The following is a 13,845-nucleotide window of genomic DNA, read 5'->3' as shown; positions in this document are numbered from 1 at the left end:
TTTAAGTATGGAAACTCATGACCCCTTAAATTTGGGGATATTTTCTAAAAATTTTTAACTGGCAATTTTCTCCCTACTGCCTTTGTTGTCTTTTTCTGGTGCTTCTTTTACTTGGATATTGAGCTTCCTGAACTGGTTTCTATTTCTTTCTCATCTTTTTGTCTTTAGATTTTTTTTCCTTTACTTTCTAGGAGACTTCCTCAGCTTTATATTTCTTCTCACCCATTTCATTGAGTTTTTCTTTCTTCTATCATGTTTTTAATTCTTTTTACTTGGAATGCTCCTTTTTTACATTATACTGTTTTTATTTTACCACTGCAATAAATTATCTTAGTGGATATATGTTTGGTGGTTTGTTTGTTTGTTTGTTTGTGAGAGGTAGGGGGAGAGAGACAGGAACATCGAACTGCTCCTCTGTGTGCCCTGAGGAATCGAGCCAGCAACCTCCACACTCCAGGAGGATGCTCCAACCAACTGAGCTATCCGGCCAGGGCTTAATTTTTTTTTTAATTTATTGATTGATTTTTAGAGAGACAGAGAGAGGAAGAGAGAGAGAGAGAGTGGGGAAGGGAAGTATTCATTTGTTGTTCCACTCAGTCTTGCATTCATTGGTTGCTCCCGTGTATGGCCTGACCATCCAATCCACAACCTGTCATTTTGAGATGACACTCTTAACCGACTGAGCTAACAGGCCAGGTCCTGTTTGGTGGTTTCTGAAGTTTTCTTTTCCTTGCACAGTCACTATCCGCTATGTTACTTGTTTCTATTTGTTTTGATCTCCCAGTTTTACATCAGGGAGTTTTACATCAGTGCTTGGAGGTCCTTAAATTGTCTACAGGCATTTAGGAGGAAGGGGCTCAAATGCTGATTGGAAGCTCTATATGCCTGCATAGGGGCTTGTCAGCTGTTGGATCCATCATGAGCCGATCATTGGAAATTTCCAATGTCAGTGTCCTTATTATCTTCTTTTGGGCTGGTCAGCTTTTTTCATTCTCCTACCTGGAAGATAAAAGCCTGGTTAATAACAGTCTGGGAAGATGCTAGTGCTCTGATCATCTGATATGCATATATTCATCTAACCCCATCCACTGTGTCACCCCCCCACCCCCATCTAGAGAGCCTCTCTTTTACCCTGAATAGAAAATAAACGTAGAGTTATTTGTTTGGGGCAGGGGTAAATAGCTCAGGTGTGTGGAGTAGGGGCAGCCATCCAGGGGCCTAAGCCCTTGTCAGCTAGACCTGCTCAGTTCATACTTCCTCTACCCTCAGGCTCTGGAGTGTCTAGAGCAGTGGTAGTCAACCTGGTCCCTACGGCCCACTAGTGGGCTTCCAGCTTTTATGGTGGGCGGTAGCGGAGCAACCAAATTATAAATAAAAAGATAGATTTCACTATAGTAAGTTGTTTTATAAAGATTTATTCTGCCAAACTTAGTGAAAATCCGACATAAAGTACTTGGTAAGTAATTATTATTATATTTAACTTGCTGTAACTCTGCTTTATACATTTTATAAAGTAAAGTTACTTCCCTACTTTATAAATCACCATTACTGCGGAACCAGTGGGTGGTTAGAAAATTTTACTACTAACAGAGATACAAAAGTGGGCGGTAGGTATAAAAAGGTTGACTACCCCTGTTCTAGAGGATACAATGAGATGATCTTTTCCCCACTGCTGAGCTTGAGTCCAGATTTACTGTCACCCTCTTTCGTCTGCATCTGACTTCCAGTACTTTGCAGCTACTATCCTATTTTACCCTCCCTGTTCTTGTGGGTTTATGGCTTAAAAATGCCCCCTTATGTCCTTTATTTTGCTTTTGGGAAGAAGCAGAGGTAGCCTCATGAATTTAATCTTTTCTTTTTACCTGAAAGCCTTACTTCTGCTGTGTTTACTGAGCCCCCAGGGCTCTGAAGTTTTAAATGAAAAATTCAGTGATATAGTAAACACTCCAAATATACTTCAGAGAAGGAATGACCAGGCTATAGTCCTTTGATTACAAGAATTTGGTTTTTTGAGATTTTTCTTGTAAATCAAGGCTGTTCCAAAGATTTAGTTCCTCCCCACAAATTCTTTCCTCTTCTTCTATTTCTACCTCCCCACTCTCACCAGCTATCTGTGGGCTGTCCAGTCCAAACTGAAGCTCTTCACTGAGCAATGGGGGGGGGGGGGCGTTGGTTTGCAGAGGGCAAAGTAGTTACAGGAGGGCGCTGGGTGCAGTACTGCGTGTCGTGTCAGATCCAAGTCCTGCGTTTGTCAAGACCCTGTTACTCTCTAGCCTCTTGGTTATTTGCTGGCTTGAGATTAGAGCAGCCATTCTCCCTGAAGCGTGGTTTTCCTTCCAGCCCAATAGAAGCCACATGCATCACCCCACTGGTTCCAGCAGCATTGAATTTGGTTGTCTCTGTAAAGTGGAGCATGCCCTAAGCTAAGTCAGCTGTGGAGAGAGTGATACAGAGTGGCCATTCTGAGTCCAGAAGCAGAATGAAACTGCCAGGCAGGTTTGAGAGGAGGTCACCTCTGTGACGGTTTGTGGCTGTTCCGAGCATGCCCTTTGGTGTTCCTCCACAGAGCGTTTCCTCTAGTGACTTCCAAACTGGATATCATGTTGTAGTCATTTAAAGTTGATGTCACATTTACTTTTTCCCTTAAAGTTAGGTCTTTATTTTCTACTTAAAATTTTGTTTTTCGTTAGAGGAGCTCTGCAGTGTAGTTTTTGTATCTAAGTTGGTAGTTTCAGAGGTTAATAGCTCCCTGAATTCAGAATTAGTTCAGAGACAAAGAAGCCAAGCATATGGAGATCAAAATCTAACCTTTATTATTGGTTTTACTGGTAAAAGACTTTGAGAAATGTTGTATTAGCTCTGCTGGCCAATATGATCATGTTAACATTTTGACCCTGAATATGACATCCTTATCTACTCACTGACAAAATTGCACTACCATAGGCCACTCCATAAGTGTTTAACCCTCTCAAACTTAAAACAAGAAAGAGAAGAATAGCTCCTGCAAAGGAGTTAGTATGAGGCTGAGAGAAAGGCTAGGAGTGTTACCCTCCAATGGAACATGGGGAACATGAGGAGTGGAGAACTGTGTTCCTATGTATGAGGTGATATCAATTCCCCTTAAGACATACCATCAATTTATAACAGATGCTCAGAGAAAAATGTTATATAAAATCAGGTTGTATGACCCATTCAGATTTCAGAAACATTGAAATCATTTTCTCATTTTAGAAGTATGGTATTATAGTGTTACAGGTTATCAACCATTTGTTCCTTTGGTAAAAGCCTTCTCAAAGGTTTGGACTAACTGGCGGGCACACCCTTGGCTGGGGTGGGGAACCCCAGCTGTAGTTCCTGCCTAGCTAGTTCCTACAAACTAGCTGGGAGTCTTTGGCTCAGTCTACCCTCTCCAGGCCAGGTTTTCAGCTGCTTAGTGAAGAGTGGGGGAGACCAGCCCAATACAGAAACAGATAAAATGGATGAGTGATATAAGATATAAAACCTGAACTTCCAGAGTTAGTTTGGAGTTGGGACCAAAACCCAGGTATCTCTCTTCTCTAGTCTCATTGTATTCTATTATATCTATTTTAAATGGACTTGAATTGAATTTTCACAAAATAGTGTAGCAGAATGGAAGTGATAACTCATTTTATTCATTCATCCTTCCATTCATTCATTTATTCATTCAACTAAGCATCTTTGTTTTTTATGCTAAGCACTGTGCTAGGCAATGAGGATGAATGTTTTTGTCTCTATAGCAGTATACAACCTATACTTCTCTGTGTTTGCAGCTATTAATGACCACCTCAGCCACCACCCTTTATTTTTAAATTTAGTTTGAAGCCTCACTTAACGGGCTTCAAACTGATCCCTGAAACAAATCCAAATCTCCCCCTGCCTTGAAGCTACAGACTCTCTTAGCCTTCCCCCAAGACCTGGAATAATGCCACTTCAGTTGATATGACCCACCTCCAAGAATTGAGGACACAAGTTCTTTAAGTGCCTAAAGAGAAAAAATTTAGGTGAGGTCCAGAACCATACATCAGCCTCATTACGATTTCTCTTCTGTTTATAGGGTGCTCAAGCTGGCATTACTACGTAACTATGCCAATGCCAGCCTCCACCTTCACAATTGCAGTGGGATCATGGACAGAAATGAAGCTGGAGACTTGCTTGTCAAATGACCTGGCAGCAGAGAGACCCTTCCCACCTCCTGAGGCTGACTTCAGGTTTGTATTTGGGAGCTTGCTGGAAAACAAATGCTTGAGGGAGCAGAATGATGCAGTTATTCCGAGCACTGGGAGCGTGAGTCATCCCTGCTGAGAAACTGAACCAAAATTAAAGCAGGAAAAGCTCTACTGGGAAGGAGAGAGAGTGGAGGGGCAGAAATGTGGGCCTATTGTTTATGCAGAAAGAACAAGAAAAGAAAAGAAGTTCATATTAAATAATCTGTGAAGTCAGGTGAAATATTTTTGTGTATTTGGTTAGGTCAACATAATCTTCAGATTCAATACATTCCCTCTTTCTATACCTTTTAACTCTGGATTTCAGTGCTTATTTGGTCAAAAACAGAACTTAAAGAAGTTGCTTGTCTGATGGCTTCCTTTGTGGTCCACTGTGCTGTTTGGTTTCAGTGGCTGCTGTCTACGGTGCGATTGTAGGGCAGCCTTCCCTCAGCGGGGGCGGGAGCCTCCTCAGCAGCACAGGGCACACGCAAGCCGTCACAAGACCACTGGGTTCTGAGCAGTCTTCTGGGCCAGGGCTCTGTTTAGTTCAGGAGCAATTTCTTCTTTTTCAGACTTGATCAGAGAAAATCAGTTCAAAATTTTTAAAAATTAATATAGGCTATTAGATCTTTACTTGCAGCCTTTCCAGATATTCAGCTGTTTCTAACTTTGAAAGCCAAAGGGGGGAATGCTAATCATGCAGTGTGATGTCCTGCTTTGTTCTAGGACTTTTACATCCAGCTCAGTTTAATCATTCTTCTTTTTACAGATAGTCACTAAGTCAGTACCTTCTGGTAGAGAATGCCCAGAGTCATGGGACAGATGGGTAGTTCATTCCTGAAAGCCAACTAAGATATGCTTGTTGTACAAATTCCTTTTGTGTTTGTTTTGTTTTGCCCAGTTGCTTTTGGTCTTATTGCAATGACTGTAGTGGTTGGTGTCATTAGAAGAAAAAGCCATTGAGCCCTCTCTTATGATAGGTGTGTCTTATTGCCTGCATTTTGCTTTTTGGAGGAGGAGAGGTAATTTCAACTTCTTGCTCAGTAAGTTATTTATTTTGGATTGTCTTCTCTAAGCTGTATTATAGAGTATCCTATATTCCTTTTTGGATTTTACATATGCACTATCAAGGGAAGAAGAGAGTTGTAGACAGGAGTGGCATATTATGCTTTCATGTGGGAATATTTAATTGTTTGTGAGACCTTCTACTGCGCTCTTGACCTGTCAGTGAGATCACACAGTAGGCCTCGTTTTGCGATTTCAAGCAACCAGGTTTCTGAGTAGGGAAATAGGTACCCTGGAGAGCCACTTGGATTTGGTCTGAGTAAGAAGTAAACTTTTTTTATGTTAAGTCACTGAAATACTGGGGATGTTTGTTTCTGCAACATAGCCTATCTTATCCTGAAATGATACAGAAGCCATTGGATGTTTGAAGTAGGGAAAGTCTTGATCTGAATGCCCATCCTCTTGGTTCTGAGGATGAGCCTGTATGATAGATAGTCTTTATTATCTCTATTTTTTAGATAAAATAAATACTGAAACTTCAGGCAGTAACATGTTCATGTTCATGTCCCTGCTGAGTTACAACACCTGAATTCACATATGGGCTCAACACTCGGGAGAGGTGATTCCGAATCTTACTTGGGGTCTTTAAAAAACTATACATAGCTTGCATTCCTCACCCAGAGTCTGTCCCCTTTCCACCTGGAGAGTCAATGACATGATTGAGTCACTATTATTGATTGGAATGTCTCATGTTGCAACAGAAAACAGAAGTTGAGAGCGCCGCTTTTGAGCCTGAAGGTGCCATCCCCATTGACTGGGCATGTTTTTTTGGGCAAAGCCATGTTTTTCCTCTCTGTAAAATCAAGAGTTTGCTGGGTTGAGGTATAGGGGGGCAGTGTCACAAATTCTTCCTGGTGAGGAAGCACTCTGCTCTTCACCTGCAGCCTCAGGGCTGACTTCTGTAGAGGAGCTGTGGAGCTGAGAAATCTCTGCCTTCCAAAGGCTCAGGAAGGCAAAGAAAGAAATGTGTTATTTTGTCCTTCTGGCTATATTGGCAGAGATCCCGGGTAGGGGCGTGGGCAGCAACCATTTTCTATGTGCCCTCTCTGCTGCCCAGAAGCAGCTGAGATGGCCGTTCCCTTTTCTTGCATCCATAATTGTGAAGGAGGAAGACGTGGCCATATGAAATGGGGATTCTGGGAGATAGAATATCTGAGTAGCTGTTGGAGTTAGGGAAAGGGGCAAAACACAACTCCTTTCTTGTCCTCCTGGGTTCATGACCAATTGAGAAACAGAAGGAGAACAAAAGAAAGGTTTTATTATTGACAGAAGCTGGACTGAGGGAATAATCAGGTGTTCAGTATGAATGGGCTTTTAGAGACTCCATTTCCAAATTAGGCAAACTTCTCTACCAGCCGGACCACTGCTACCTCCACAACGTAGATGGACACAGCCTGCCTAAAAGTCAGGAGTACCCCCTCTGTGGGTAAGCAGGGTCAAAGAGAGGAAGTCCAGAGTGACCCAGCCAGTCAGCTCAGCTGGAGAGAGAGGTCAAGGGTGCCGCTGGAGGGAAGCTTGTCCTAGTATGGCAACCTGAGGCCTGGGGGATGAAGTCCCTCCCACATTCCCTTTGTGTCTGACATGCTATGACTAAGTTTTCCCTTCATTTATCACTGTGCTTGTCCATCAGAAATGTACTGCTGATAAAATAATAGCTTACATTTGCTTAATCCTTCCCTGGCTGCGTGCTTCATGTGTGCTGTCTTTAGTCATCAGAGGGTAGCTTTGTGTTGTTATCCATTAAATCTCTGGCTTCATGCTAAGTTTGCCAACAAAGGTGCTCTGAAGTGCCAACTGCAGTGGTGTTTTTGGTTATGTTCACATCTGGTTCCCTTGCCTTCCCAACCCCCCTTTCTACTTCAAACCTTCTTACAACCACTAGTTCTGTTCACGTAACGTTTATGGAGCCTTATCTACCACAGGCTTTCCTTTGGCTAACATTTTCATCTGGGGCCCAGAAATTTGGCCAAAGTATTGGTCACTGAATTTCTGATCACTGTTCATGTGGGCCATATTATAGGAAGAACCTTCTTCCAGCTGCAGCTCCACACACACTGCAACACACTCTGGGTGAGCATTTTAGTAAATACATTAATTATAAGGCCCATAGATAAATTGTTGAAAGTTTATGAATTTTATTTGGCTGCGGTAAACTTCTCTAGCCATAGGGGAATCTTTGTATTATGTTTAACCTCTCGAGGCCTTTATTAAAGCATTGTCTTCACTTTGGGGCCATACAGTTGAAGCAGGGCGCTTGGATCAAGTCCAGAGGAGCTCAGCGCAAACGATTAACAGCATGGAAAACAGGCACCGTGGAGCAGAGAACAGCATGGAGAGGAATCAAGGGCGCTGACCCTGAACAAGGGCAGACTTGGGAGGGGTGTAAAGTCAGTGAAGAGTGGGACCTTGGAGGATGAGGCCCTGCTTCTATCTCTTTGAAAGTCTTAAGAGAAAATATGGTAGATACAAATCATAGGGAAAAGATTCCAATTTCCAAAACACCTGTCTCTGTGAGCAAGGAGTCTTTCCCCGTCTTCCTGGCATGGTTTGATGAGGCTGCCCTTGCTCCCCACAGTATTCTGGCTTTCTGTCTGGTGTTGCGCACACCTCATCTTGCCTTCAGACACTGCTACATCATTATACGTATTGCTGTCGTTATCGACAACGCACTGGGGGCTGGAGGTAACAGTTTGAACACTTGTGATTTTTAGGACGCATCGGCTCTATTACCTAAAATATTCAGGGAATATTTACTGAGTTGTCACGTGTAACCAAGGAAGGGGTTGTGGAAATGGCTATGCATTCCTTCGGGAGACTTTCCAGCCATTTCTGTGGAACCTGGGACTGAGGAGCGTTTGGCCGAGTGGTTTCAGTACAGCACTGTGTTGAAACAAGAGGACGGCTGAAGAAGACCGCTGGCATCAGTTTTCATTCTTATGATTCTGAGTCAAATACAGTCACTCTCACTCTTTGGAGAGACCTCTTGTGAAATAATTTCAGCCCAGCATTTTATAAGATAGAACCAAGGGTCTGGTTTCCATCAGCTACCAGCCTGACATATATTTGACTCTGCTTCCCACTCTTGGCGATGTTAATAAGCAATATTGACCAGGAGGAAGAGGAAACTAGAGAACCACAGAACAGCGGAGCTCAGCTTTGAGAAAACTCCAGGATCCAAATAAACTTCATTATACTTAAGAATATAATGAAGTGTATGGAGAAGGAGAGTCAGGAGGGAGGACCTCATGGTGACTCACGCTGAGATGACTAGTTCTTATTCTTTAAGAATGTTGTGTGGATTAGGTGGGAAAATGTTAAAGCAGTCAGAACAGTGCTTAGCACGTGGAAAATGTTCAAGAAATGTTAGTAGTGGTTGTGGTTTGAGTTATTAATGTTCTTATTATCATTAGTATTACAGATTACTAGTAATTATTAATCAAGTATTATTACTAAGCTTAACTATTAAAATGTTTACTCTGATTACAAGTCTGGCCTCAAGGAACAGCTATTTAAAAATGCTTGATTTGTTGATGATATTCAGAGAGTATTGGAGCAGGCACATACATAGTAATTTGTAACTGAAGGTTAGTCTGAAGGAAAGGTAGAACATCTCTGAGTTAATAATGGTTCTATGGAAGTATCCCCTCACTGCTTCTGGAACAAGGCTGTTGTGTGAAGAGGGGCTCATGTGGTGAGTGGTCATAGAATCACTGTGCCAGAAGAAACCTTAGAGGCCATTTTAGGGTTTTTATTAAAGTATAATTAACATACAACAGAATGAATAGATCTTAAGTGTTTGGGTTGATTAATTTCTGACATTTGTACACGGGCCAGTCCAGATAGAGAACACTCCATCACCCCAGTCAGTTCCCTCACATCCCTCTCCAGGCAGCTCCTCCCCTTCACCAGCAGCCTCTTCCATGGGACCCTGTGAGAGGTGAAGGGAGGAGGCCCCCAGCCTGAGAAGCTTGCCTCAGGTCACAGCTGGCCAGTTGAGTAGTAGTGGGAGTCCAGGTTTCCTGATTCCCATGTTGGAACCCACGATGCCATTTCTATTTTTATGAGGAGCCTTAATGGTCTCACTCACCTAGAGCTTGATTGTCTTAAAGTCTGCCTTTTCACTTGATTATGAAAAATTATGAATGGTACCTTGGCGAGTACCATTCATATCCCCAGAAAATGTAACTCTTTCTCTTAAACAAATTGGCTTTTATGGTACCTTTGGCTACCTCAAACTATTCTCTAAATTTTAATGTTCTTGGCTGAAAAAAAATAATCTTGCTCTATGATTGGTTTCTAGATAGGCCCATGGAATGCCTCGTTGTAAAATTGTGCTTTGATAAATAGAATTTAATTTATGCTCCAACTTTGTCCTGAAGATGCCTTTTCACCTCCAGTTTCTCCATTATTTAACGTACACTGAAAGCTTTGCAATAGAGAATGCAAGTTTAAATTACCATGGCACATTATAAACCTGCATAAATATACTAAGAAAAGGTATTGTGGTAATTAATTTAATAAAGGGTGGGTTTTCCTTTGTGAGAGTTTTAAATTGATGCACCAGCACAGTACTAATCATTAGGTGGACATTGCAACTTTTTTGGTTAAATGTTTACCAGTAGGCACCTATTCTCACTTCCTCCATAAAGCAAGGTTATCAAATCCAGGGACTTTGACTAGTGTTCAGTGCCAACAATTGTATTCTTTCTGTTACCTTATCCTCTAAGACAGGCGTAGTCAACCTTTTTATACCTACCACCCACTTTTGTATCTCTGTTAGTAGTAAAATTTTCTAACCGCCCACCAGTTCCACGGTAATGGTGATTTATAAAGTAGGGAAGTAACTTTACTTTATAAAATTTATAAAGCAGAGTTACAGCAAGTTAAAGTATATAATAATAATTACTTACCAAGTACTTTATGTCGGATTTTCGCTAAGTTTGGCAGAATAAATCTTTATAAAACAACTTACTATAGTGAAATCTTTCTTTTTTTTTTTTTCCCATTTTTCCGAAGCTGGAAACGGGGAGGCAGTCAGACAGACACCCGCATGCGCCTGACCGGGATCTACCGGCATGCCCACCAGGGGGCGATGCTCTGCCCCTCTGGGGCATCACTCTGTTGCATCCAGAGCCATTCTAGCACCTGAGGCAGAGGCCACAGAACCATCCTCAGCACCTGGGCTATCTTTGCTCCAATGGAGCCTTGGCTGCGGGAGGGGAAGAGAGAGACAGAGAGGAAGGAGATGGGGAGGGGTGGAGAAGCAGATGGGTGCTTCTGTGTGCCCTGGCTGGGAATCGAACCTGGGACTCCTGCACGCCAGGCCGACGCTCTACCACTGAGCCAACCGGCCAGGGCTGAAATCTATCTTTTTATTTATACTTTGGTTGCTCCACTACCACCCACCATGAAAGCTGGAACGCCCACTAGTGGGCCGTAGGGACCAGGTTGACTACCACTGCTCTAAGAAGTATTTACAAAACTTCCCTCATTATTTTTCCCCCGAACTATGGCAAAACACCATCGTACTGTGTTCTGAGTACCACACTGCAGAGGGTGAGGCTTATCTTCAAGGCTGTGTGGATTGCCATGGGCATTGCTGATGGGTGGAGAAAGGCACTTCAGAGATTTGGAGAGGCATTATTGTGGCGGTCCACCCACATTGGAACATACAATATTAAAAGGTTTTTTTCAATGTTTACTATAAATCTAATAAGTTCTATAGTTAAAACTATAATTTATAAGTTAAAAGTAGAGAAATGTTCCATTATGTTTGAATAAAGGACCTGTTAACAGAAAAAAAAAACCCAGTTTCCTTTGATGTCAGTTTCTTTGGGGAGATAAGTTCTCTTGAGGCCTATGACTCAGATTCTAGGAATTCTTTTTCAGCTCCACCTTTGGAAGAATAACTGACAGTGGTCAGAGGGTGTGGGCTGGGCTCTGATCTGTTTTTTTAAAAAGCTGATTTATTTAAGTTTGTATTGAAAGTGGATTGGAGAAAATACTGTTTCAAAAATGCCTCTATGTTCCCTAACAGCACAAGTTCTGGTGGCTTTTGTAAAGAATGCCTTGATGGCTTTTCAGTAGAATGGATTGTGTTCTTTTGAAAAGTTGGAACCTGTGCTTGTCATTTGGTTCATTGTTTCCTCTCTGAGTCTATGGCTTTTATTCTAGTGAATTCCAGAACAAGATCTTTAATTTGGTTGCACCACCCCTTCCTTTCTAAGTTATGAATCATCCCTGATTTGGAGAGGATTTTTTCCATGATATTTGAAAGCCCAATTCTAAGGGCAGAAATTGGCCTTTTTTTTGTTTTGTTTTGGTGGGGGGTTGTTTTGTTGTTTTGAGTCTTGAGGTTTCTTTCCTATTAATTCTAAAATAAGATTTTACTACTTTCACTTAGTTTAGATGGAAACTACTTGATCAATTCAGCATATAAATATTTTTTAAAAATTTTAATTGAACCTGACCTGTGGTGGCGCAGTGGATAAAGCGTTGTCCTGGAACACTGAGGTCGCCGGTTCGAAACCCTGCACTTGTCTGGTCAAGGCACATATGGGAGTTGATGCTTCCTGCTCCTCCCCCCTTCTCTCTCTCTGTCTCTCTCTCTCTCTCACTCTCTCTCCTATCTAAAATGAATAAATTTTAAAAAAAATTTTAATTGATTTTAGTGGAGGGGGCGAGAGAAAGAAACATCATCTTGTTATTCTGCCTATCTGTAAGGCCAGGAACCGCCATCGTGGCCATTCACATGCAGGTTCGCATTGGATTCGGACAGTCGGTAAAGAAACAGCAGAGCCAAAAACTGATGGGCCATAGCCTTTAATCCTACCTTGCACCCAGCGGGCAAGTAAAAATACACACTGGGCTCCAAAACCCAGTCGCACTCAGTGCTCACAAAGCCACTGACTTATCCGAGTTTCCTAGAATCAAAGGTTTCTAGCTCACCAGCCTTCTTGTCCTCAGTTCCCCATCTCCTTATCCCAAATACGAACTCTCCACAGACTGGCATCTCACTCAGCACTCCGCCATCTTGGCTGCTTCTCCTGGCCTCCTCCACGTGGCCTCCTTTAGCTGCTGGCTCTACTCTCTCCGCTCTCTCATGCTAACCTCAGGAACCAAGAGCGCAAGCTCTCGTTTTGCCCCCATTTTATAGTGTAGAAATCCAAACCCTTAATCCAATATACAAAGTAGGGAAGTCTCTAACACAGTCACTTCTCTGAGGCATGATTGGATTGTACCACCCCACATCAAGACGGGTGGGAGAGGCTTAATCCCAAAACCAAGCCCCAGGCTACAATGATCCTGTCTGCCTCCAACACACATTAATATCACCTGGGCGACGGCATCTTTAACAAAGTGAGCATAATACATTTTATCCGCCCAACACTATCCATGCATTTTCTGGTTGATTGTTGTATGTGCCCTGATTGGCGATTGAATCCACAACCTTGGCGTATTGGGATAATGCTCTAATCAAATGAACTAACTGTTCAGGGCCTATAAGTATTTGACCTGTAGTTTTTCACCACTGCATAGATACAGACAAGCAAGGAATTCAAGTAACTATTTTCGTTTGTGAACCTGTCTGAACAACTGTCTCCTAAAAGTTGTCCATGTCGGTGAAGGTTTTTTACCTTCATAGCAAGAAGAATAAACCTGATTTACCATAAGTGCATCTTAAGGTTTCTGTGTTGTTCCCAGGTGTGTTGGCACTTGTGGCCACATGGAATACCCCTGCCGGTTCCAGAATGCTTCTGCCACCACCCAGGAGATCATACCTCATCGGGTCTTTGCCCCAGAGTGCCTCCGAGGGGCCTGCCAGGAGATCCTTCTGCCGCTGGTCTCGTCTTGCCTCTCAGCAGCTCACTCTGTCCTGGGGACACACCCATTCTCTAGGCTGGATGTGCTCATTGTTCCTGCCAACTTTCCAAGTCTGGGGATGGCCAGGTACATTGTTCCATTGTGACACTTGGTGAGAATATGCTTTGGAAATTCTTTGACTGTTTCATACTTTTTCTGAGCTCTGTTAGAACTGTCATTTGATTAGGGTGGAAGAGCCACGATTACTGTGCTCGGACATCTCATTGCTGCCTCGAGGGACAGTTGGGGCATGCATGAGCCTTTGGATATCTTGGGTTCAGTTCAGCTGCCTTAAAAATAAAGTGATGTTGTTGCTTGGATTAAGGAGATATTGTACCCTCAGAGTGATGTATTTTAGGTCATGGCTGATCAGTGGCTGGTTAGCTTAGGTGGTGAGAACATAATGCTAAGATCCCAAGGTCATAGCTCTGGGCAGGTGATACAACCTGGTTCCAGGGCATTGGCTGCTCGCCTAATCCTGACCAGCTGTCTCATCCACTCACCATTGGTCACAAGGGCAGTGACTTGAGAGCCCTTGTGTCAGAGAGACTAGATGGATCAGTGTAAATCCATCACCACTGCTAGAAAAATAGCTCAAAGCAGATGGCTTCCCGGGGTGAGATGAGGGAGGGAGGTATTTGTCTTGCTACTAATTTTTAATACAATAAATATGTTGTTCTTATTGTTGTCT

General features: G+C 42.7%; 1 protein-coding gene across 9 annotated transcripts in view; it reads left to right on the top strand.

Annotated features, from left to right (window-relative positions):
- AOPEP (aminopeptidase O (putative)) overlaps positions 1–13,845 on the top strand; it is a 385,199-nt gene that overhangs the window by 80,511 nt on the left and 290,843 nt on the right. For all 9 annotated transcript variants that reach the window (XR_010749226.1, XR_010749227.1, XR_010749230.1 and 6 more), the window contains 2 exons: positions 4,076–4,229; positions 12,996–13,241. Coding sequence is in view for 4 of the 9 variants with exons in the window: in XM_066368340.1 (XP_066224437.1) it covers positions 4,076–4,229; positions 12,996–13,241 (400 nt within the window). In the remaining 5 variants the exon portion in view is untranslated. The remainder of the gene's footprint in view (positions 1–4,075; positions 4,230–12,995; positions 13,242–13,845) is intronic.

The sequence above is a fragment of the Saccopteryx leptura genome, chromosome 2 (assembly GCF_036850995.1).
Source record: "Saccopteryx leptura isolate mSacLep1 chromosome 2, mSacLep1_pri_phased_curated, whole genome shotgun sequence".
NCBI lineage: Eukaryota > Metazoa > Chordata > Mammalia > Chiroptera > Emballonuridae > Saccopteryx > Saccopteryx leptura.
This window is presented reverse-complemented; position numbering and strand designations above follow the sequence as displayed.